Source organism: Belonocnema kinseyi, chromosome 3, assembly GCF_010883055.1.
Source record: "Belonocnema kinseyi isolate 2016_QV_RU_SX_M_011 chromosome 3, B_treatae_v1, whole genome shotgun sequence".
NCBI lineage: Eukaryota > Metazoa > Arthropoda > Insecta > Hymenoptera > Cynipidae > Belonocnema > Belonocnema kinseyi.
This window is the reverse complement of record NC_046659.1, coordinates 63,380,237-63,405,923: the sequence shown is the minus strand read 5'-3', so window position 1 is coordinate 63,405,923 and position 25,687 is coordinate 63,380,237. Positions and strand designations below refer to the sequence as shown.

The following is a 25,687-nucleotide window of genomic DNA, read 5'->3' as shown; positions in this document are numbered from 1 at the left end:
GGTAACAAGATGAGAATTGAAAGCAAACTGAATGTTAAATCAAAAAGCATGAAAGAGAGAGCTCTTCTTAATATTTTGACACCAAAATCATGTCGATACACCCTACCGACTGCGAGTAAAGCCACCCACGCTTTAACTTGACAGACTGTATATACCATTTCCCCCCTACTATTTCTCATGTTTACAATTTCTGTACTTTTGTTTCCTTTCATTTTTTTATAAAAACAGTGGAGAAATATTAACATTATATATATATATATATATATATATAAATTTGTCATAAGGACAACCGCAGGATTTCGCCGGGAGCGGGTGCTAATCTGAAAAATTGCACCCGCTTCCAGCGAAATCGCGGTAAAATTTCAGCCATAACCACAATATAAGGTCATCATGGTCGAAATGCTCATGACAGATTGCATCCCCCGCATTTAGTTTGATTCCATCGCGAAAAATAGCTATTTGCCGCAGTTTTATTATTTTTTCATTCTTAGGCACAATAATAAATTTACATGTTTTAGTGCCTGATTGCTTGTAACTGTATCCACATTTGCACTCAAAAATCGCACATTTCACCATTTTTTAAAACAAATTTTTGTTCACTGATTGTGAAACTCTTGTATTTTCACGTTATTACAAGTGAAATACTTAAAAACGTCTTTTTTAAAACTGAAAGTGTAAATATTTACATTATCACATGAATTTGCGCAGCTAGTCGGTCCAATGCACAGCTAGCGCCACCGCGGCCGCGGTCAATATTTCCGTTATTTTCAACTCAAGAGTGTCAGGGGGCTGCGAAAAACTAAGCTTAACTTTGCTGATGCAGTTGTGGTAGTAAAACATGTCACCTATGTTTGAAACTCAACATACTTATGTTTTGAAGGCCGCTCTACAAAATAAAGTTGTCAAAATAATAGCTCATTCACCAGTAAATTCAATATGGAAGCATTTATAACAAAAAACACGAAAAAATTTAAGACAAACAATTTTTGTTGCTGGATTTCGTATCGAAAATTTTTTTAAATGTAACAAAATTGGTGCACAAAAGTGCACAAACATGTTGTACTTTGGAAAAATGGAAAACAACAACTTTGAAATTCAATATGGAGGTCTCAAAATGGCGAATTAAAAAAAAAAGAAATTGTTATTTCCACCCTCAAGTGAAAGCAACGAATTTGCCCATCACCCAAACAACCTATATATTTTTTTCATAGTTTTTCGGGTCACTTATTACAAATCTGGCCGCGGAATTGCAAAATTAATTTGTTTAAACTATTTGTCTAAGCAAATTATTCCGAAGAATTAGATTGTTCACAAGATGCATATGCTTTTTATGATTCATTTGTTTCTTGTGCAATTCATTTGCGCACTGTTCTTTGGCTACCTCATTTTCTATCCTTCGACCTCCACGCGGTGACAATTGGTGAACGTCATATACGGCGGCTGACAGAAAGGAACATTGCAAAAATTTGTTAAAAAATGGTTTTAACACATTGATATTGCGAATTGGACCATACATTCGTACTCAGCGGACGCAAAAACCAACGAAATCATATGCATCTTGCGAAAACCTTAATATTGCAACAATTTGTTAAAAATTTGTCTAAACACATTGATTTTGCAAATTTGACGCCAAATTGGTACTCAGCGGACCAAAAAACCATGAAAAACATATGCATCTTGTGAACAATCTAATTCTTCGGAATAATTTGTTTAAACAAATAAATTTGGCGAATTCGCGGGAAGATCTGTAATAAGTGACCCGAAAAACCATGAAAAAATAAATAAATAGGTTAGGTAACAGTCAAATTCATTTCTGTCATTTGATCGTACAAATAACAATTTCTTTTTTTTTAAATTCGTCATTTTGAGACATCCTTCTTGAATTTCAAAGTTCTTGTTTTCCATTTTTCGAAAGTTTAACAACTTATTGCACTTTTGTGCACAAATTTTGTTACATTAAACAAATTTTTCGATACAAAATCCAGCAGCAAAAATTTGTTGTCTTAAATTTTTCCGTGTTTTTGTTATAAATGCCGCCACATTGAATTTACTGGTAAACGAGCAATTATTTTGACAACTTCATCTTGTAGAACAGTCTTGAAAACATAAGTATGTTGAGCTTCAAACATGTGCGACATGTTTTACTACTACTACTATACTATTTGAAAATTCTTTCAAATCCCCTTAATTTTTTTAATCTCTTAAAAACCTTCATAATTTTCAGAAATTCTTTGAAATCTTAAAAAATCCTTTAAAATTTGAGAAATATACTTTAAAAATCTTTTTAAATCCTTTGAAATCTTTTGGGATTCCCTGAAATATCTATAAATCCCTACAAATCTTCGAAATGTCATTAAAATTCCAGATCCTACTTAAAAATTCTTTGAAATATCGTCACTTTTTTAATTTCCTTATAATTTTTTATAATAGTCAAAAATCGTTTGAAATTCCATCAAATCTTTTGAAATCGTACAAAATTCTTCAAAATCTGTGGATATAATTTAGAATCTTTTAAAGTCCGTTAAAATCATTTGAAACCGTTAGAAGTATCTTGAAATTCCTTTAAATCCGTTAAAATTTTCGAAAACTTATTCAATTTCCCTGACATCGTTCAAAATTCTTGAAAACATTTCGGTACCTCATGCGATTCTGTAAAATCCCGTGACTTTTCAATCTCTTAAAATCTTTTATAACATTGGAATTTTTTTTTTGTAATATCTTAATATCCCTTTTAGAAACCTTACAAAATCCTTTAAAATCTATTGGATACACTTTGGAATCCTTTGCAAATTTTTTGAAATCCCGTGAAATTCATTATATCTTTTAAAATTTTCGAAATCTCATTAAAATCCTCCGTTATCCTTAAAAACTAGTGAAAATATTTCGGTCACACATGAAATACTTTGAAATCCCGCGACTTTTTTATATCTCATAAAATCCTTTATAATATTTGAAAAGCCTTTAAAATTCTGTCAAATGTTTTGAAATACGAAATTCTTTAAAATTTGTAGATATACTTTGGAATCTTTGGCAGTATTTTAATATCCGTTAAAATTCTTTGCAAATCTTTTGAAATCCCTTGAATTCTTCGAAATATCATTAAAATCCCCTGAGATTCTTCAAAATTCACGAACATACCTCAGTACCACATGAAATCCTTTAAAATCCCATGAATTTTGTTTAATCTCTTGAAATCTTTTATCATATTCAGAAAAGCTTCGAAATTCCGTCAAATCTTACAAAATCCTTTAAAATGTATTGATACACTTTGGAATATTTTGAAATCTCTTCAAAACCTTTCAAACCTTTGAAATCTCTTTAAAATCTTCTGATATGCTGTAAAATTCGTAAAAATACCTTGGTACCACATAAAATCCTTTGAGATCCGTTTTTTGTTAAATCTCCTAAAATTCCTTATAATAGTCAGAATTCCTTTAATTTTCCGTTAAATCTTCTAAAATATCACGAAATCCTCGAAGTCTATGGATATGCTTTGGAATATTTTGACACGTTTTAAAATCTCTTGAAATACTTTCAAATGACAGGAAATTTCTCAAATATTTTGGAATCCCTAGAAATTTGATTAACGGTGAGATATAATTGAATATTTTTGATCTATTGCGTAAAACAGATAAAATCTTACGCAAGAATGCGGTGGGGGGAATAACAATCCTACGAATTCTTACAACAGGGTTCTAGATTTTCGAAAACCATCCATCCTTATTCAATTAACGGACACTCCCTAATGAAGAGTGTAAAAAAATGGTTGAAAAATCTTTTAGGCAGACGATGGAGTCGCAACGTAGGGGCAAATAGAAGCAGCAGCGGGTACGTGAGCTGCAGTGAATGCAGCTACGATTCGGAAACTTGTACCTGTGTCTCAGCAGACAAATGTTACTGCTCTCTACCTCGCAAGGATCCCGTTCCCAAAACACTCGTTTGCTCTTGCGATACAGACAGTTGCTCTGAAAGCAACAAGTGTTATTGTCCCAGTCGTACTGTTCAGCCAACGATTTTAGAGCAGTTGAGACAACGAGGAATCGTCCCATCAGAGAGCACTATCAGTCGAGGTGGAAGTTCTGACAGAGCAAAGACATCCAGAACGAGCAGAAGTCTTGCTTCTTCAAAAAGCCTCGAGTTTCTCAAGGTAAGAATCGTGAAATGATCCAGAGCTCAGACTTACATCAGAGATCAATAATAGTGTCAATGTTGGTATTAATTATTTTTAATAATAAACCTATTCTGTATAATCTTGTTCTGGCTTTATCTAGACTGTCCAGTAGGGTGGTCCAAATTTTTTTTTTTTAATTTCTATGCAAAACGCCCGGAAATTTGTTCGAATCCACAAAAAAATAAAACCATTTTTTTGAAAAAAAAAATAATATTTAGAGGTGGCGCAAGCCCCATGAAGTTTAACACGTATTTCCCATAAGAAAAAAAATAGTTTTTGTAAATTTTATTCAGATTTCTCAATATTCGGTGAATCGAGTTCGAAATTCACCATTTCTCCTCACAATTGGTCACAGAATGAGAATAAAATATTACTTATCAAATATCACCCCCATAAGTCCGTTTTAGTTAGAGCGAGGTAATAATCAATTAAAGTTAACAAAAATAATTGTTCAAACAATTTGATATTAATTATAACAATATTCTCTTAGAATAATGCTACAAAGTTGCGGTTTTTTCTCAAATATTTAACTTTGCTTTACCTTTTTAGTTGTGAACAAATAATAAAGAAACATTAGAAAGAATCATATTTTAAATAGTATTGTATTGTTTTAAGTAAATTATTTCTGCTCTTTTCCCAATGCTAAAAAAAATTAATTAAAATAAAAAAGCTATTATATAAAAGAGACAAAAACAAAGCATGGAATAATTAAAAGTAGGTGGGAGGACTAGGTCTGTAAATGACTTGTAAAAGTTTTGTTTTTAATTACAACAATAAATTTATTGCAACTTTTTAGCGCTAATCTAAGAGAAGATAATCATAAACAATAATAATTTGTTTATACAATTATTTTTGTTAAATTAAATGAAATATTAACTTACTTCAAGTAAAAATTTTATTCTGCTTTAAATAAAATCTTAGGTTGAAATTTAATTATTTTGTTGAAAATTAAATTAACAAGTTGAATATTCATCTTTTTGTATTGGAAGTTAAACTGTATTACTGAAAAATTCATTTTATTTCTGTTGAAAATTCAACTTTTTGGTAGAAAATTTATCTTTGTACATCGAAAATTTCACTACGTGGTTATAAATTCAACTATTTTGTTGAAAGGTTGATTATTTTGTTTAATTTATTATATTTAATTGATTTACAATCTATTATATATTTCTTCATTTGAAATATTATGTTTTGTATATGTTTTGAGTTTCAATTTAGGTGTTCGTCAAATTAAATTAAAAAGCAAATTTTTACCTAAAAGAGGGAAAAAGTGTGAAAAGTAGTAGAATTTTGAACGGCCCCTTAAAAATTCATCGTAATTATTTTTAAAACCCTTAAATATTTCAAATCCTATGAACTAAATTGAAACTTCTTAACGCTCTTGGTAATTCCTTAGTATATCTTTTAAATACCGTAAAATACTTTGGAATCGCTTCAAACTATTAAAATATGCTTAAAATATCCTAAGATATTTTAAATTCTTTAAAATCTTTAAATTGCCTTGGAATATTTTTAAAAATACTGAAATATTCCTTTGAAATACCTTCAAATTACTGAAATCAATTAAAAAGTACTTGTTATCTTTTAAAATTCCTAATGTATTTCAAATTTTTTCAACTCTTAAAATCCCTTGAAATTCTTTAAAGTTCTTAAAAATTAGTTCTGCTTACTAAAAATAATCTTAAATATTTAAAATGTTCTGAAATTACTTGACAATTTTTAATGGTCTTGAAAATTACTTGGAAGTTTTAAAAATACGCAAGATATTTCAAATCTTTTAAAATATCTAGAAACTCTTAAAAAAAAAACCATACAAAATATATAAAATATTTGAATATCTTTGAAACACTACGAATTTTCACAATTCTTGTTAATGAATTTTATGAAAAATTGTTAAAATATTTTGAGAGCTTTTAAATCTGTTAAAATTATTGAAATCCTCAGAAATCTTATAAAATATCTTGGAATATTTAAAATTATCATAAAACCTTATAGGTCCTATAAAATCATTCCATATCTTACGAAATGTTTCAAAAACTCATGAAAATTTGTTTAAATCCCTGAAAATCATTCAAATCCTTGGAATGTCCTTGACAATTTTTAAATCTCTTGAACATTCCTTCCAAACTTTTAAAATACCCTCAAAGTTTTCAAACCCTTTTAAATCTTCTAAAATATCCCTTGAAACTGTTGAATGCTCTTGAAAATTCCATGGAATTTTCAAAATTACTCGAAAATATTTCAAATCCTTTCAAATCTTTTAAAATCTACTGCGAATTTTTTAAGCGATTGAAAATTCTTTATAAATTTTAAAAATACCCTAAAATCTTAGAATTGTTTTAAAACTCTTAAAATTATTTAAATTTATTTAAAAGTTTTCCAAATTCTTAAAAAGTGATTCCCTGACTTTTGCCATTTTTTATGTTCAAAAACCTTGACTTTCAATGACCAACAAATTTCTCAGACTTGTTCCTGAGTTCCAAGTTTTTCCTGAACTGCAGCCACCCTGATTCGACCAAAACCTCACTATTTTTTCTAAAACCTGAAAGCAAAGCAAAAACTTGTTATTAAATGAAATCTTCAATTCCAGATAAGACCCTCCCCAAATCGAGGAAGTTCTGACAATCTCGCTCTCGACTACGAACTCTTCAGTCCAGGAAGAAAGTCCCAAAACTCTTCGGGCAGCGAAAAAGTGTTGGTAGTCAGTGCGAGAGATCTCCATGGAAATTTGGTGTACGTGGGAGGCACAGAACGGCATAAAAAATCAGCCAAAGCTTGCCAGAGTAAAGCCAGTTTACACCACGAGGCACTCTCGATCAAGAAAAGTGCAGAAATCGCTGCAGTTTTCGGTGGATGTGGTGCTCGAAGTGGCAGAAGATCCAGCAATGCTTCCAGTGTGCGAAGCTCGGTGAGCTTGGAAGCTGGATTAGGATATTTACCATAATGCAGAAACTAATCTGAATCAAAAAAACGGGTAAATGATGCTCAGAATTAACTCATAGGTTTAAAAATCAGATAGGATATTCCAAAGGGCATTGGAAACAAATTTGAGAGATTGTCAATGTCCAGCGACATAGAGTAGAAATATACCGACTTTAAAGTAACTATTGATCTTGCTGTTAGTGAGACTTTGTATACCTCTAAAGAACAATGTAAAAGATAATTTAATAACTGTTATTTTTTTCTATTTTGTTGTCAACACTACTGCGTTTACCTGCTACGTTGAACCTGATTAGTGAAAATGTAAAGTACCTTAGGGGCCGTGCAATAGTTTATAAAAATAGAAAGTAAACCGAATACGAGGTATTTGCCGCAACTCAGTGCGAACAATCAAGTTATTAAAAATATATTTACATGTTATATTTATAATTCAGGTACATCATGTTTTCAACTGCTTATAAACTCTTCATCCATTTTGTGAAACTTGTCTTTGTATTCCTCAGGCACTTCAATCTCTTTTAAATTGTCGACTCCTATTTCCTCCTCCGTCCTGATTAAAACAATGTTCGTTAAAAATATCAATAAATTATTTATCACGGTTATTATACGCCCATCAAGTTAGTTTACCTGATTAAAATGTCAACGAGGTTCTCACAGGCAAGTAAGACAACTTTGTCTTTTTCCCATTTATGTAACTCTCTGAGTATGACATACGCATTCTTTTCTCTGAGATACTCACGTCCTTTTTTTGATGCACACAATTGCGTCAAAGATTCCAGTAACATTAATCTGACGGGAAAATAGGAATAAGAGTATCAAGGACCAACTAGGCAATAAGTATTTTTTCGACTTGCGTAAAAAAATGTCGAGGAAGTTATATGTATTTGAATTTTGTGTTATGTTTAAACAAAAAACCCACAATATTTTTTTAAACATTTATAACTTTCGAAATTAACAAAATGGCAGCGGTTTTTCTGAAAATATAAAAAGTTGTCTTTCAAAACAAATAAGATGGAGTTGTTCAGAACATCTTTTTTAATTCCTTCTTCGAATTTTGAAAACATGAAAAAGATATTTTCTGGAAACTCCTACTATTTTTATTAATTCCAATAATTTAAAAAAGTTTCTGCTAGCAGAAGAAACGTGTCCATGTCATCATTATGTGGGCTAACTCATTTTTAAGACCGGGAGAACTTTTTTCCTAAAAATATGATTTTTAAATTTGCATGGTATACGATGCAAAATACCCCAAACTTTTTGGTATATTAAGTTTTTTTCGTATCACAATCATCCCATTTTTTTTAAATACTCCTAATTTAAAAAGTTATAATTATAAAAAAATTGTAAACAATCGAGCTCAAAACTCAAAAATGTTGACGATACCATCAGAGAAGCGAATTTCATGGAAAACAAACTTTGTAAACAACAACAAACTCTTCGTGAAAGTCCCCGGCGTGGTTACATTTTTTCAATTCGAAACATTTTTGCTTGGTAATTTATTTATTCATTTTTACATTGTTATTTATTTTGAATTGTTGTTTTCCATGAAATTCGATTATATAATTTGCAATGGTAACGTCAACATTTTATAATTTTCTGCTTTATTATTAACCATTTTTGTACAATTATAACGTTTTTAATTAGAAGTATTGTTAAAAATTTGTTTTTATTTACATAATTGCAAAGAATACTAAGACCGGGAATTTTAAAATTTTTTAGTTATTGAAAAAAAAAAATGATTTAGTTCTTGTTTTTGTAGAACTTTTTTCTAGCAAATTTTGTATAAATTATATTTTTGTGAAAAACACTAAGATCGGGAGTTTTTTCTAATTTTACATTTTTTTTGTTATCTTGCTGTCATAAATTATTTACTTTTTTCTGTTTGAAAAAAACAATTTTATTAAGGATTTTTCAATGAACCTTATAAATTCCGGGTTCTAGACCCATTGACGTGGGGAACCGGGAGTTCAAAAAATTAGAAAATTCGATTTTATGACAAAAAAATCTCCTAATAACAATAGTTATCTAGCCCACATAGAGCTCACAAGATATATTTGCAAAAAGTATAATAGTGGGGTTTTTGTGAAAATCGACTTTTAATATTTTCAGAAAAACTGTCAACATTTTGTTAATTTGAAATCTTTTTTTAATTTTCTGACGGATTTTCAAATAAGAGAATAAACGCTGAGAATCGCTATAAATTTTTAAGAAAACTTTGATGAATTTCTAGGAAAATTGCTAACAATTTTTAATGCACTTTGGACCTTTGTAAGTTATAATTACGGCCCATATGTATACATATAGTCAAACTATCATTTATTTAGAATTGAGTTTTTGCTAATAAATCGAGAAAGAAAAATAGTGAATTAATTTAAAAAATTAAAAAGAAAAGTACAAATTCGTAATTTTCTGAAAAGAAAACACGTGACGACGAATTAAGAAAAAACTAATAAGGAATTTTCAAAGTGTAAATTTTCGAAAAGGACTTCGCACATTTCTGACGAAAATTGGGTTTTGTTTAAACTGGCCCAATTATATATACTTTGTCTGCATATATATCAATTTGAACATATTTAAACGAACCCGAATTTCCATAATAAAAATGTGGGATCCTTTTCTTAATTCTTTAGACTCTGTAGAAACTTGTATGTTCCAAGAAAAAAAGACTATTCAGTATTAGAACAAATTTATACCGCATTTTCGTGTTGTACATGATCCTCATTTTTTTTGTTTTACATTAAAAATGATCAAACTTTCTGATATTCTTTTGAAAATCGTAATGTTTCATAGAAGTTAGTAGTTTTCTATGTCAAACTATTACAAAATCTACAATTGCATATAATGGGTAATTTTCCTGGAATGTTGTAGTTTTTCATCGAAATTTTTTTCACCAGGGACAAACTTTCATTTTAAAGTCTTAGATTTTCTGTTATATTTTGGAACCGTATATTTTCCTACTTTTTCTTAGAGAATAATAGAAGTGTTTGTAAAAATTCGTAATTTTCTACAAAAATTAATACAAAATGAAGATTATATTTTAATGTTGTTGATTTTAATCATTTTTGTCAGAAGCTTTGTATTTTTCATTAAAAAATCATGAAAGTACATAATTAATTAATTATTGATTGCCAATTTTAATTTTCCATACAATTTTTGAGCTATCCATGAAGAATGATTACAAAATTTACAATTTACAGCAATCATCTATGAAAATGTTTTCGTTTTAAGTATAATAACATAGTAATGAAACGAAGTCTAATTTTAAGAAATATTTCTCAGTTCTCACCTGATATCGGTATCAGATTCGCGCTGTTTAGTTTCAGGTAAATATTGTAGGTCTATGGGAAGCTTGTTTGTATCCTCGTCATCAAATTCCTCGGGCCCAGCAAGTGGTAAAAGAAGATGAGGCAAGATATCAATTTCTGGACCGAGAAACCAGTCGTGGTTTGCAAGATCGAAGCAACAATTCCTCAAAGTTCCGACGATGCCACCTCGTCTTAATTCACTTTCGGCGTATTCCGTGAAAGGAAGGAGTCTTCGAATTAAACCTCGAGTTCTGTCAGTTAAGTGTCTGAAGAAAAGCAATTACATTGTGACAATGAGTTTCAATTCTTGGATTTCTTCGAAGAAATTTCTCATTTTCTCAGCCTAGTAATTATACTGCTCTTTTATATTTCCATACCCTAAATCAAAATTTTATTTTTGTTGGAAAATGACCTTTTCCCTGACCGAATTATAGTTCTTTTCTAAAATTCTCTATTCCAAATCAAAATCGTAATACTCGTTTTGAAAATACCCCGGTCCTAGTAAAAATTGTCATTCTTTTGGAAAATTCACTGTTCCAAATAACTCTTCAAGAAAATTCCCACTTTTAAATCAGTTCGGAAACTTTTTTGTCCCGGATCTGAATTATAATTATAAATCTTTTGAAAAATCGCCTGATCCAACTCAAAGTTATGATTCTTTAAAAAAATTCCCAGTTCAATTTCAGAATTATAAAAATTCTTTTAGGAAATTTCCATTTCAAAATCAGAATTACATAACTATTCTAAATTGTAATTACAGTTTTTATTTTTAAAAGTAAATCTCTTTCTCTCTCTTTAATATAAAAACATATGTATTAACCATTTCAGACAAATACTAATTCACGAATTTGAGTGTAAAATATCAAAAACCTTTTAATATTAATTTTAGGACAATCGACTGAAAAATTGAGGTCGCTAAATAAAGTTCCTGGCAATTTTCCGGTGAGACTAAAATGCAATAATTTTAATTAAAATTGGCACGGTAAAGTATTACAGAATCAAGGCGGCATAAAATTCTAGAAAAGAGACAAACCTTCGTACTTTGGGGGACTGGCTCAAATTGCTAAAGACTGGTCCCAGGTAGTGTGACGTAGCACAATTTGTGTCTCCTTTTTTGCAAAAGGCAGCAATAATGGAATCCCACGAGTATCCAGTTTTATCAAAAAGGGCAAGTATTCTATCTACAAAAACTGAAGGCCTCGTCATATTTGATAAAATCATGCAACAAGGGTCTGCTAAATTTATATTTCGATCCATAACATATCTGCAATATAAGAGCACTTTAATAATTATACATAGTATAATAATGATCACAATACCTTATAAGCTTAAATAATTAAAGGAAGTCACTGAATTTATCGAAGAAGGACCGAAATTGATATTAAATACGCTGTTTTCAAATATTCTTTAATATAGTAACAAATTTACATGTTGCTATTTTCAATTATTTAATTTTAAAAACTTGTCTTAAAATTGTTCATGCTTAAAGCCGACTGCTCTCAAATATTGTTAAATTTTTTATGATTTTTGATTTTGTCTAAATGTAATTGCTTGAATTTAAACTTCTTTTTAGCATACAAATTAATTAGTTAATCATAGAATAAATTTTAAATTATCTAATCTTGAACATTTGTAGTGTTTTAAAGTGTTATGAAACTTTAAACAAACAATAAATTTCATGAAACTTTGAAAACGGTTCAAAGTTTCAAATATTAAGATCCTTTTATCGTTTTACAATTAAATGCGAACTGAATTAATGGAAATCGGTAATAAAATTCAACTATTTTTCTTTAAAAGTTCATTATTTTCGATTGAAAAGTTTATTATTACATATTGAGTGGAAAATTGATCTTTCTTCTTTGAAATTTTAATTGTTTTATTTGAAATTAAATAATTTGGTTAAAAAGTCCTTCTTTTTGTTTGAAAATTTAACTGTTTTGTTGAAAAATTGTTTTTCTCGGTTGAAAATTGCACTACTTTTGTAGAAAATGTAACTACTTGGTTAAAGGTTAAACTAATTTGTTAAAAAATTCATTTTTTTGTGGCGGATTCATCGTTTTGGTTGAAAATTCTTCTCATTGGTTGAAAATGTAACTATTTTTTTTTTTCAAATATTCGTTTTCGTTTTTTGTTGTACTGAAAATTGAGTTATTCCGACAGAAAAAACATTTCCCCTCTTTTAATCCTATTATCATTTTTCAATTGAATGCGAACTGAATTAATAGAAATCAATAATAAAATCCAACTACTTTTTGTTGAAAGTTCATTCTTTTTGTGGAAAAGTTTATTGTTATATTTTGAGTTAAGAATTCATCTTTTTCATTGAAATTTTAACTGTATTGTTTAAAATTAAATGTTGTAATTTGTCATTATTTTCATTGAAAATTCAAATGTTTTGTTAAAAAGTTGTTTTTCTCGGTTGAAAATTGCACTACTTTCGTAGAAAACTTAACTACTTGGTTCAAGGTAGAACTAAGTAATTAAAAATTCATTTTTTTGTGGCGGATTAATAATTTTAGTTGAAAATTCATCTCTTTGGTTGAAAATGCAACGATTTTTTTACACATTCCGTTTTTGGAATAAATTTTTTTTACTGAAAATTTAGTTATTCCAAATGAAAATTTATTATATAAGTCCAAAGTTTATCTCTTTTGTAACTTGTTTTTGTAAAAAAAAAGATATTTTTATTGGCATTAGAGTCGATAACATTTTTTGTGTAATTAATTTAAAAAAATTTTATTTTAATAGAATCAGGTTTTTTATGTTTCATCCCGGATTGGCTCACGTTCACGCCAATTAAAAATATTCTTTTTATTTGGAAGGTTCATAAATTTGGTTGAAAGTTGACATTTTTATTATTTCTTGACTGAAAAATCTTGTTTGATTGAAAATTCAACTAACTTGTTTAACATTGGTCTTTTTATTAAAAATTTCATCTTTTTGGTTAAAATAAGAATTGTTTGATTCTTGCTAAATTTACATCAGTTAATAACTCTACTAATATCAATTAGAAAGTGAATTCTAACTATAAATCAGATATTTTTCAATGCATAATATTTTTTGGTTTATTCAACTATTTTATCGACAACTCGTCTTTTCGTTTGAAAATTCATCTATTTTAATAAAAATCGAGTTTTTCCTTTAGTTTAAAATGCAACTGTTTAGTTGTCTATAAATGTGAAACAGTAATTTTCTAGCTATGAATCATCCAATTTTGTAATAATAAATCTGTAAAACTGAATAAGTTATCAGTTTAAAGTCTAGATGATTGATGTGCATCTAGAATTCAGTCACTGATTGAAATTGGTACAAATTTTGACTGATTCGATCAAATCTACAGATTTGAAAATTAATCTGCTTTTGTTGAGCTTTCAACTATTGTTTTGAAAATTCGTCTTTTTTTGTTGAATTCGACTGGTTTTGGCTTAAAATAATTTTTTTTTAATATCAACTATTAAATTATTTGTTGAGAATTCGTGTTTTTTAGTTGAAAATTCATCTATTTTGTTTAAAATAAATATTTTTACTAGAAACGCTAAAAGTTTTAAGTGCTTTTAATTTAATTTAAATGTTGAACTTTTGAACACTTCCGAAACTTTGGTCTAATGAAACGATTCATGGCTTTATGAAAATTTCAATATTTGAGTAAAACGTTTCATTGATTCACATTCGTCAAGATTTTAAATTTAAAATGGTTCCAAATTTTAAGGCTTTTATTTTGTAATAAAATTGTACTGTTCTGCCGATGATTAATTTAAAATGATTACATTTTTAAAGGTTTTATGTTAAAATATGATTTTCGTACTCACTTTAAACAAACGTGGATCAAATCAGAGCTAAATTTCCCTTCATACTTGAAAGATTCAGAAATTACTAAAAGAGCACTAGAACCGCCTTCATCAGCAGTGAGGTTTATTAATGCTAATGCTGCAGCTTTTGCAATTGTTATTGCATTATCTTGCAAGAGGATAACCAGTTTTTTTAATATCTCCGGTAATTTTAGGAGCAATTCCCGTCCTGCTGCCGAACCTGTGATACCTATCATTTTAATTTTTACTAAATTAATTGATTTAATCTATAATAGAATAATACCAAATTATATGAGTATAGTAACTATAATAGAAAACGATGTCCAATTTTTGTGTTAAGATTACAACAAATTGAAAAACTAGGTGTATTAAACACGCTTTAATTGTTCCTTAGCTAAATCTGTAAATTACATTATTTCTGATAATTAATAAGTATTAGCAAAAATTATATTGTTAAGAAAAAATTTGGTTTACACATTTTTAATGTTTCAGAATAATCGAATAATCCTATATTTACGACAATAATACAGGTTATGTTTGTCACTTACCGAGCACCTGTTGAATCGTAGCATCTTTTAAATCTGCTCGAGCTTCAGAATTTAGAAAAGCTGATATTTCTTTAAGAGATTCTACTGCTTTTTCATCCATTGTCATACAGAATATTTAAAAGAAAAGAGTTGGTCAAAAGCTCTTAAAGCTTTTAAAAGACCACACAGCTACAACTTTTTGTAGGTTATGGTTTTCCACGACAAATTGATAAGGTAAATATTTACGTTAGCTGTAGGTAAGGGAGAATTCTCCTCTCGAAAAATGTTTTATCTGCAATTCAAGGTTCCTCCTATTTCTAAATGGTGGACTCGAAACAGGACCACGAGGTTAACCTCAAAAATGAGTCAAAAGTCACCGCCATCACCACGTTGTGTTTGACGACGAACCGATGCAAACACAAAAAATTAACAAAAAGTGAAATCATTTTATAAAAATTGTAGATAATTTATTACAATGACAAAAGTTAGTGAGTCTAACATTGAGAGTCGGGTTCAAAACATAAAGACTTTGGAGAAAAAATCCAAGAAAAAAGCGAAGAATGATCAAATTGTTATTCCAAGAGGAAAACCAAAGTCGGGCAGAATTTGGAAAGAACAGAAAACCAGGTATGTTGACAAATTCATCATTTATATTTTAATATATAATTTTATTATAAAATAGGTGTACACACGTTCCGAAAAGGATTTTTTTGTGGCTGTTTTGTTAACAGTGAAAAAAAGGTTTCTTTTATTATCCCGACTTAATCACTTTCTTAAAATATAATTAAAATACAATGGTGCTAATAGGATAAAAGTATAATTTTATTTAATCCAATTTCAACTGAGATAAGCTTACAAACAAATTTATATAATACAAATAATTACAGTCATTTATGTCTTCCAAAGTTGACGCAGATTCTTTTTAAACTTAAATTCAATTTTCAGGAGACTAGATAATTATTTGTTAATTACTTTGTGGTCTCATGTATTCAGTACTAAATAATGAACAAATAAATTTATAATATCTGAAATATGCTAATTGATAATTGCCGTCATTATTTAAAGTTGAAATATCAGTTTTAGCAATTTCTAAATCATAATTTTATTTTCAATTTCCTCGAAACTGGATGAATAGTTTGAAACTACCTTTTGAAACTCAATTTGTCCATTCAATAGCTAGAACTCAAAATGCACATTTTATTATTTTTAATTTGAAAATTCACTTCACAATTAATGTTTAAAGTCGATACGGATTTTGATAAAGTTTGAAAGCGTTTGAAAGAACCTTCTTATTCTTTTTTTTTTTTTAAGTTTTTCTGCCGAATTTGCAACAAATTTTGAGTCTCCTGAAAAAAGGGAAAATGGCGCTTAACTCCTTATGAATTTCCATCCTTTATTTTGTTAAGTTATTTGTCGTCTTCAAAAGTATTTTTTATCTTTAAATTTTAAATATTGTTTTCAATTGTTGCAAATTTTTTATTCTACGGAATTGTATGTATAGTATTTTAGTTTATTTAATTTACATTCATGTTCGTAAGTAATTAATTATATAAATTGTTAGCCATCCAAATTATTATTTGTGTTATATTTCATACATAAATATTTTACTATCGCAAGTAGCCAACAACACGTCCTATGTGCGCGATTATTGGATATTTCCATATTTTGAATACTAAGTTGTATTGCACTGAAAAGAGCCAAATTTCTCAAAAATACGTATTATACATTCTTATACTTAAAATATGGAAATATATCAGAAAATGGCTACAAACGGTTCACTGGCTACACACGCTATGCAAAAATCCTAATAAATATTTGTTTATTTCAAAATATTTATGCTTTAAATTATAAAATGAGGTTTCGAACACTCTTGAAATCTTTTAATACCCTTTTGACTGTATAAAATTCCTTTAAATCTTCTGAAAACTTATGAATCCTATAAAATTCGCTGAAACTGCATAAACATTTTTTCAAATACTTTAAAAAAACTTCATATTTTTTTCAGTCTGTTATAATCATAATTTCGCTAACCTATTAAAATTAATTGAAAGACTTTGAGTCTTGATGATACCTTTTAAAATAACTTGGATTTTATAGAAATCCTCTGAAATTCATCAAAATGTTTCGAAATCACTTGAAATACTGTGAAACCTCTTAAAACCTTTAGGAATATCTTGAAAGCTTGTGAAATCCCTTCAAACATTTAGAAATACTTGTAATCCCTTTGGAAGTGCTGTGAAATCTATTGAAAATTTTTTACGTACTTCAAAAATCGCTATAATATTTTTAAATATTTTGCAATTTCAAAAAATTCTTTGAAATATATTGAAAACTCTTAAAAATGTTGTTATATACCCTGCAAAATCTCGTAAGATTCTTGGAAATCCCTTGAAAAACCTGAAACCCTTAAAAATATTGTGAAATACGTGGCCATTTTAAAATTTACGAGAAATTAATTGAAGAACTGTGAAATTAATTGAAATATTTTGACGTACTTTAAAAATCGCTACAATATTTTAAAATATTTTGTAATTTCAAAAAATTCTTTGAAATATATTGAAAACCCTTAAAAAACTTTTTATATACCCTGCAAAATATCAAAAGATTCTTGGAAATTCCTTGAAATATTCTTGAATAACTTTAAATCTTTAGAAATTCTATGAAATGCCTTGAAATGTTTTTAATTTACTGAAAATCCATTTGGAAATGCTGTGAAATCACTTGAAGTATTTTTAAATACTCTGAAAATCCATTAAATATTTAAAAATACTTCGCAAATTCAAAAAATTCTTTTAAATATATTGGAACCCTTAATATTTTTTTGACATATACCCTGCAAAATCTTAAAAGATTCTTGGAAATTCCTTTGAAATATTCTGGAATAACTTGAAATCTTTAAAATGTCTGTGAAATACCTTGACATGTTTAAAATTTACTGAAAATTAATTTGAAAGTGCTGTGAAATCTATTGAAATATTTTTACGTACTTTGAAAATTGCTACTGCAATATTTTGAATTATTTTTCAATTTCAAAAAATTCTTTGAAATATATTGAAAATCCTTAAAAATTTTCTAATATACCCTGCAAAATCTCAAAAGATTCTTGGAAATCCCTTAAAATATTCTTGAATAACTTGAAATTATGTGAAAAACCTGGAACCACTTTTAATTTGCTGAAAATCTATTTGGAAGTTCTGTGATAACATTTGATTTTATTTCTAAATACTCTGAAAATCTATTAAATATTTAAAAATACTTTGCAATTTCAAAAAATTCTTTAAAATATATTGGAACCCTAAAAAAATTTTGATATATACCCTGGAAAATCTCGAAAGATTCTTGGAAATTCCTTTGAAATATTCTGGAATAATTTGCAATCCTTAAAAATTCGGTGACATACCTTAAAATGTTTCAAATTTACTGGAAATCCATTTGGAAGTGCTGTGAAATACATTGAAATTTATTTACGTACTTTGAAAATCGTTACAATTTTTTGAAATATTTTGTAATTCCTTCAAATTCTTTGAAATCGATTAAAACGTTCAAACTTTTTGTGATATGCCCAGTTATATTTTTTAAATTATTTACAGTCGTTTTTGAAATTTTTTTTATGAATGTAAATTTATAATAACACTAGTCTACAAATTAAAAAAAAATGTACATTTAGTGACGCTATATTTTTCCAATGCATTTTGGCCTGTTAAACTTAAAAATCGTATTATAAAAAATGTTTTCGAAATTTTGTATGTGTATTTTCGTATAAAACAGTAATTTAAAAAATATTTCGTTTCGTGAGAGTAAACTAGTTTAATTATTTTTACAATTATAAAATGTGTGTACTGCAAAAACAAATAAATATTTCGGCGGCATTACGATCATAAATTAAATTCACAGTTGTGAAGAAATGGAAAGTTATCAGCGGATTTTTATTTCGTCACGCCACTTTTTTTTAGATAGAATGTCGCTTGAATATCCAGTAAATTCATCGACTGAATGTTATTCAGTCGGTGAATTTACTGGAATTAAAATAGAGTTTCAAGCATAATCACGCAACTGAAAACATATCTCGAACATACATTTCGTGTGAAAATGATCATTGTTGTCACCGATTATTTTACTACAAAAAAATCCTGAGAAAATTGTAAATAATTTTGCATTAATTAGGATTACTCAATTTCTAAATTTATAATTATGATTGTGATTGCATGTGTATATCTCAGATCGGTATCAAAAATGGTCCATTGCTAATTGCCTTTTTAATAAAGAAAAATGACTTAAAATTTGTGTCACAAAAAATTCTTCTCTACCTAAACCTTTATACCTCATGTTTGCCTACTTAAAAGGAATTTTCGTACGTAGATAAAAATATCGAATCAGAAGTTTTTTGAAATTAAAGGCTTTATTCCTTTTTTGTATAAATTGTGCCTTAAGTTTTAGTTTATTTTTAAAATTTTGAAAGTAATAATATTGAAATTGAGTCTATTTTTATTTGACTTTATATATGCGTTTTCAGCATTTCTTTTCAGACTTCTCCAGATAATTGTAATAATTTACTAAATACTATTTCATTTATTCTGGCATTTTATTGGGCATTTAAAATTAAATGTTTTTCCACATATTTGACGCAGTTATAATTGAAGGCATACTTATAAATAAACCTTTTAAGAAAATCCTTCCATTTTAATGCATTTCGAAAAGATTGATGAAATTAAAATAAATTTTTTGTAGATTTTCATCAATTGTAAAGACGAGAGGAATTCGCCAATCCTTTGAACAGAAACAAAAGCTGAGAGAACACTTGAAGCATATTAAAGAAATATCACGAGAAAAGAAAGCAAAAATGAAGGAAGAAAAGGAATTGAAAAAACAGCGAAGGATAGAGAAGTTGAAGAGAGAGGAGGAAAATAGAAAGAAGAGTGAAGTCGTTCAAGTTGTAAGTTCATTATGTCAAACTTCCAAAAAACAATTAATTTCTAAAATTTAAATTGATTGTAAATCTGTCGAAAAATCTGTCTAATTTAATACTGCAATCCATTTTAGATAACGAACACAGCCAAAATAAAGAGGATGAAGAAGAAGCAGTTGAGAATGGTCGAAAAAAGGGACACTCTCAAAATGTAATAATATAATTACAGTTTATTAACGAACTCTATCCAAGGTATATAGTTACGGTCAATCATGTACAAAAAGAATGTTGATAATAAAACAAAAATTAGAAACACCGAAACATTCAGTACAGTTCACAATTAAATTTAAGTGTCAGTTCTTTACTCCCTAAAAGAAATACACTTTATTTGGTCCCCTAGGTCGCTTAAATTTAATTAATTATTACCAATAAACGCTAAATTAAGAAAAGAAACAAAATATAGTTAATAAACAAAAGTCTAAAATAATTGTATTTAACATGCATTCATTCTTTCCTCTTCTTGAATCTTTTGAATTTGCACGAACTCTTTTAGTTCGTCTTTCAGATTCACTTGAGAAGGATTTCTCCACTAAAAAAAGAATGGTTTAGATTGTAATAAAACTAATTCTTTAAATTAGGGGAATTTAAAAATTTCTTACCATAGTCTTGATCCATTTTGGAAGATTATTGACAGTGAAGTTGCTCAAAAACCTTCAAAATTCAAATTTAATAATTCAGAATTTAAGACCAGCCATTACTTGTACGATTCCTACTATATCGACATTTTTTGGTCCTAGAGCACGGGGAAGTCAGTTCTGATTTTCACAAACATAACATTATTGTTTACTAATGTGACGTTTCAAAGTACATGTTTTTCTATTTTCTATGAGTTTTCTATTTCTCGATAGCAAAAACTAAAAATAAATAATATTTTCAAATTAAAAAAACCAACGGTTTTGAAGAAAAATCGTATCCTTTTTTTTATTGAATTCAATTTTTTTTTATGAAAATTTTATCTGTTGAAGTTTCTTCTCTTTAACTGAAAATTTATCTTTTATTTTTGTTGTTATTTTTGGTTAAAGAATGATCTTGTTTATTAAAAAAAAATTACATGATTTATTGAAAATTGATCCTTTTTGATTTAATTCAATGGTTTTTAATTAAAAATACTTTTTGGTTGAAATATCAACTATTTCATTTTACATTTTTTTAAAGAATCATCTCTGATTTAAAATAAACTATTTTTAGGAAAATCAGTGTTTTTTGTTGGTTTTAAATTGATTAACTAAAAATTTAACTTGTCCGTTTTCGGTTAAAAAGTCGTCTCTTGTAGATAAAGAATGAACCATTTAGATGAAAATTAATGTATTTCATTGAAAATTCGTCTCTTTTGGTTGAAAAAACATTTTGCAGTTGGAAATGTAACTAATATTTTAAAAATTAATTTTTCCTATGTTGAAAATTGATCATTTTATTTGAAAATTCAACCATGTGTTTGAAAATTGACTTTTTTTTAGAAAATTATTCTTCCTGTTTGCAAATTCATTTATTTTGGTGAAAAATTCATTTCTTTGGTTAAAAATTTAAATACTATGCTACAAATATTTTTTTGTTTTGTTAGCAACTAATTTTTTAGTTAAAAACTCGACTTTTTGGTAGAAAATTAATCTACTCGTTCGAAAATTTATCTTTTTTGTTCAAAATTTATTATTTTTGGTTAAAAATTTAAGTATTTCGTCCAAATCTCCTTTTTCTTGGTTCAAAATTATTTTTGAAACTGAAAAGTGAACTATTTCATTCTTGAGTAAAAACTTATTTTTTAGTTGCAAATTCATTTCTTTCGATTAAAACTTAACGATTTTATTCAATTTTGTTCTTTTGAACTTAAAAATGAAGTATTTAAATTAAAATTCTTATTTTTTTCTTAAATATAACCGGTTTTAATTAATATTAAGACATTCTTTGGTTAGAATATTAAATATTGAATTTTTCGTTGAAACTGCATCTATTCTATTGAAAAATTCACTCTTTTTTGGTAGAAAATTCTTAAACAGAAAACTCAATTATTTCACTTTTCATTGAAAATATTTGGTCTTTTAGTTAACAATTCTAGTCTTTTGTTGGAAATTTAATTTTTTTATCTGAAAATTTCACTATTCCATCTTTTGTTGAAAATTTATTTTTTTATTTGAAAATTTAACACTTTTGTTGAAAACTTGTCTTTCTAATAGAAGCTTAATCTTCTTGTTTTAAAACTCACTATTTATGTTGAAAATTAAAGTACAGATTTGCAAATAGAATTTTTTCTAAAAAGTTACGAGTATTGAAATTTGTCCTTTTTTCAAAAACCTGTTTCAAAATACGCCAGAAAATTAAAAAAAGGTTTAAAATTAACAAAATGGCAGCGGTTTTTATGAAAAAATTAAAAATAGATTTTCTCAAAAACTTTTGTAGCCAGGAGAATTCTTTCTTGTTACACACGAATTTTCTAGTTTTTCGTGGATATAATGATAGACACGAAAAAAATGTTGAGATAAAAATTTGGACATCTAAAAAAGTTCGAGGAAAAATGTCTCTTGTTCTTTTGCGATATTTTTCATAGTTGACAAAAAAATTCAAAAACTACATATTTAGGGGGGGGGGGATTCTCCCGGCCTCAAAAATTGTTTAGTCCGCATGATGTGGCTAAGATGCCTTTCTTTTATTAGTGGAAACTTAACAAAAATAGTTAGAGAAATAAAAATGCAGGGTTTTTAAGGATTTTTTTTATTATTCCCTTCAAATTTTGAAAACATAAAAGTATAATTTCGGGAAAACCAAACTTTTTTATTTCTCTAAATATTTTTTTCAATTTTCTACCAATAAAAGAAAGACACCTTAGCAGCACTATGTGGGCTAAACTAAGTTTGAGGCCGGGAGAATTTTTTTTCTCCTTAAAAATGAAGTTTTTGAATTTTTTCGTGAACTATGAAAAATATCGCAAAAGCAAAAGAGACATTTTTCGTAGAAATTTTTTTAGCCGTGCAAATTATTATCTTGACATTTTTTTCGTATCTATCATTGTTTCCAAGAAAAAGTAGAACATTCATTTGTAACAAGAACACCTTCTCCTGGCTACAAAAGTTATTTAGAAAACATCAAGCTTACAAGATATTTTTATTATCAAAGTATAAGTTAAAAAAAAAAAATGGACAAAAAATTTAAAGATGGGTTCTTTTTTTCAAGAAAATCGATTATAATTTTTTTCAGAAAAACCGCTGTCACTTTGTTAATTTTAAACCTTTTTCAATTTTCCGGTGAAAAATCGGGTTTTTTGAGAAACAAAGCACAAAATAGAAAAATGCATGACTTTTTTGAAAAAATTCTGTTTGCAAATCGGAAAAATACGTATCACCTATTTTCCTCTTTAAAAAAACAACATATTTCGCCCTCGAGAGGTTCTGCAATTTTAAGTGTATGGCCCTGCCGGATTTGAAATGAATTCGGTCTATATCATTTTTGGTACTAAATATATCTTTATTAGTTGAAAATTCTATTATTTGGTAAGAAAAATAGAGAATGTTACCACAAAACGTAAATTTTCGCTGAACTCCGACCCGAACATATCGCGCACTTAGATGAGTACTAAACTAAACTCCCCATTTACAGAAATTTAAGACAAGAAAAGCGTTCCTTAGAGCCTTTTTTATGATTTCTCAAAGTTTTTTTTTTCAATATTTCAATTCGCGGGGACCTGAGTTGGTGCGAAAAATGTCGGTAAGGCAGGAATCAGGTAAGTATTACACGACCCTGAGGTAGAGTTCTTAAATTCCCGAGAATTTAAATTCAAGTTATATAACCGAGAATATAACGGAATTTAGGAGAATTTAAAGGAATTTAAGATAATTTAAGAATTTATGATTTTTAACAATATTTTTATTGTTCAGGATATATCAGCGGTTGAATATACATTATTTTCTAGCTCAGACATATTCAGGAATTACAGTATTTTATGTACAAACTACAAATTTTCAAATATATTGATTTATTTCAAACAAAAACCAAAAGTTTTCTCTACTTTAAAAGATAACTCTTTAACAAAATACTGGAATTTTCAACAAAATAATTGACTTTTTAACATAATAGTTGAATATTCAACCTAACAAGACAAATTGCCAACGAAAAAGTGTCATTGTTTATATTTTAGTATAAAAGAATGAAATTTATACAACAAAAGAAAAGAATTTTAAAACCGAAAAGACGAATTTCCAACTGAAAAAATAAATAAAAGTTCATCTAAATTATTGAACCTTCAAACCAGAAGACAAATTTTCTTGACATTTTTATTCAAAAAAATGAAATTTCAAACTAAAAAATCATTTTTTTACAAACAAAAAAACGCGAATTTTTAACTCAAAAATATCAATCTTAAAAAATGGAAAAGTTCCATTTTCTGTTGAAAAATTAATTCTAAACAACAACAAAAAAAGTATTTTCCACTAAACAGTTAAATTTTCAATCAGACATCAGCCTTCAATAAAAAAAATTTCACAATGTAGTTTAACTTTGACCCAAGTAGTTGAATTCTCAATTAAAAAGGATTAATTTATAAAAAGATAATTAAACTTTTAAGTAACGAGATAACTTTTCAACTTAAAATATAAATCTTTAACAAAAAAGTGATTTCTTAACAAAGCGATTCAACCAAATGTTTTAAACAAATTAGTTGAATTATCAAGCAAAGAAGAACGATTATGAACCAAAAGGTTGCATTTGCATACAAAAAATGAAATTTCTTCTATAAGAGATTAAGTTTTAAATCAAAAAGATAAATTTTCAACAACAAAAAAATAGTTGAATTTTCGGTTGAAAAAGATTTTAGTCCAGTTTTTACGATCATACTATGAATTTTTTAACAAGCAATAATTTTCTACGAAAAAAATGAAATTTTTAATTCAAAAAGAGGAATTTTTTCAACCAAGAAGGATGCATTTTTAACAAACCCGTTAAATTTTCTACCACATAGTTGCATTTTTATCCAAAAAAGATCAATTTTGTACTCAAACAGATGAATTTGTAATAAAAAACAAATTTTCTTTTATAAATGGAACTTTTATCCAAAAAATATTTCAGTTCATTTTTCAACACCAAAATATACATTTAAAACAAAAAGTAAATTTTCTATGAAATAGTAAAGTTTTAATGAAAATAGTATAATAGCTCGAATTCTAACCAAGCAGTTGCATTTTTATCAAAAAAAAAAAAGATTTAAGTTCTGCTAAAGCAGGTCAACTTTGAATTAAAAAAGACAATCTTTCAAAAACAGAGTTGAATTTTCAACCGAAAAGTTAACGAAAAAATGCAATTTTCAATTAATTAAAAAATTAAAATAAATTCTGAGATTTTCATAAATTCTCAGAAAATTTATTTCTCGGTAATATTCTCATTCTCATTACCGTTCTCAAAGTAATATAACCGGCTCAGAACTCCACCCTGAGGGCATGTGATCACTTAAGGTGAATCGGGTTCAGTTTCCGCGGCTTTTTTTCCACAAAAATGAAAATGTTTTAAAACTGAATTCGGAGATGCTATACAATATTATAAAGTACGTCCTCGAACTCTTTTTTTGAGGGATAATAATGAAAAAATTACATTGCGCTAAATAAAAATTGTATACACGTTGACTATTCTGAGGTTAGGGTCGGTTTTCAACTGTCTGGCATTCTGATAATGTAGGTCTCTGTCGTACCGATTATGTCGGTACCCACTTAGTAATTATCATGGACATAGGAAACACGGGACTAGGCATTAGTCCAGTCAATGGCTTAATAAAGATATTGTAGAAAGTCCCCAAACATACGTGTACGACAAAGTTCCGAAATTCTGGAAAGTGTTAAACAATAACATGTTTTTAAAAATTACTCGAGAACTGTTGATTTTACGTCGAAAATGGTGATGTGAAAAAATGTTCATAATTTTATAGTGCACAAAAAAGGTTCTATCCATTGTGGACCTATTATCAACGGCTGCGCTATGAAATTGGATTAGCT

The 25,687-nt window shown here is 27.7% G+C and overlaps 4 protein-coding genes across 6 annotated transcripts in view; 2 read left to right on the top strand and 2 right to left on the bottom strand.

Annotated features, from left to right (window-relative positions):
• LOC117168986 overlaps positions 1 to 8,006 on the top strand; it is a 60,184-nt gene extending 52,178 nt beyond the window's left edge. For both annotated transcript variants that reach the window (XM_033355010.1, XM_033355008.1), the window contains exons 8-9: positions 3,783 to 4,147; positions 6,762 to 8,006. In XM_033355010.1, the coding sequence (XP_033210901.1) occupies positions 3,783 to 4,147; positions 6,762 to 7,115 (719 nt within the window). In that variant the 3' untranslated portion in view covers positions 7,116 to 8,006. The remainder of the gene's footprint in view (positions 1 to 3,782; positions 4,148 to 6,761) is intronic.
• Positions 7,504 to 14,981, bottom strand: LOC117168988 (protein HGH1 homolog). Of its 2 annotated transcripts, none has more exons than XM_033355013.1 (6): positions 14,774 to 14,981; positions 14,226 to 14,445; positions 11,450 to 11,680; positions 10,398 to 10,682; positions 7,739 to 7,900; positions 7,504 to 7,661 (listed from the first exon to the last, which is right to left on the bottom strand). In XM_033355013.1, exons 1-6 carry the CDS (start codon positions 14,877 to 14,879, stop codon positions 7,559 to 7,561), a joined length of 1,107 nt encoding a protein of 368 aa, XP_033210904.1. In that variant the 5' UTR covers positions 14,880 to 14,981; the 3' UTR covers positions 7,504 to 7,558. The 2 variants fall into 2 exon arrangements, with proteins under 2 accessions (XP_033210904.1, XP_033210903.1); XM_033355012.1 differs by having other exon boundaries at positions 14,226 to 14,454; positions 14,774 to 14,980.
• A 99-nt stretch (positions 14,982 to 15,080) lies between these two features.
• On the top strand, positions 15,081 to 19,975 carry LOC117168989 (coiled-coil domain-containing protein 86). Its single transcript, XM_033355014.1, has 3 exons — positions 15,081 to 15,379; positions 19,481 to 19,685; positions 19,793 to 19,975. Exons 1-3 carry the CDS (start codon positions 15,228 to 15,230, stop codon positions 19,871 to 19,873), a joined length of 438 nt encoding a protein of 145 aa, XP_033210905.1. The 5' UTR covers positions 15,081 to 15,227; the 3' UTR covers positions 19,874 to 19,975.
• LOC117168987 (Fanconi anemia group J protein homolog) overlaps positions 19,871 to 25,687 on the bottom strand; it is a 31,729-nt gene continuing 25,912 nt past the window's right edge. Inside the window, exons 11-12 of the mRNA XM_033355011.1 lie at positions 20,318 to 20,369; positions 19,871 to 20,247 (exon numbers count right to left, since the gene is read on the bottom strand). Coding sequence (XP_033210902.1) covers positions 20,152 to 20,247; positions 20,318 to 20,369 — 148 coding nt within the window. The 3' untranslated portion in view covers positions 19,871 to 20,151. The remainder of the gene's footprint in view (positions 20,248 to 20,317; positions 20,370 to 25,687) is intronic.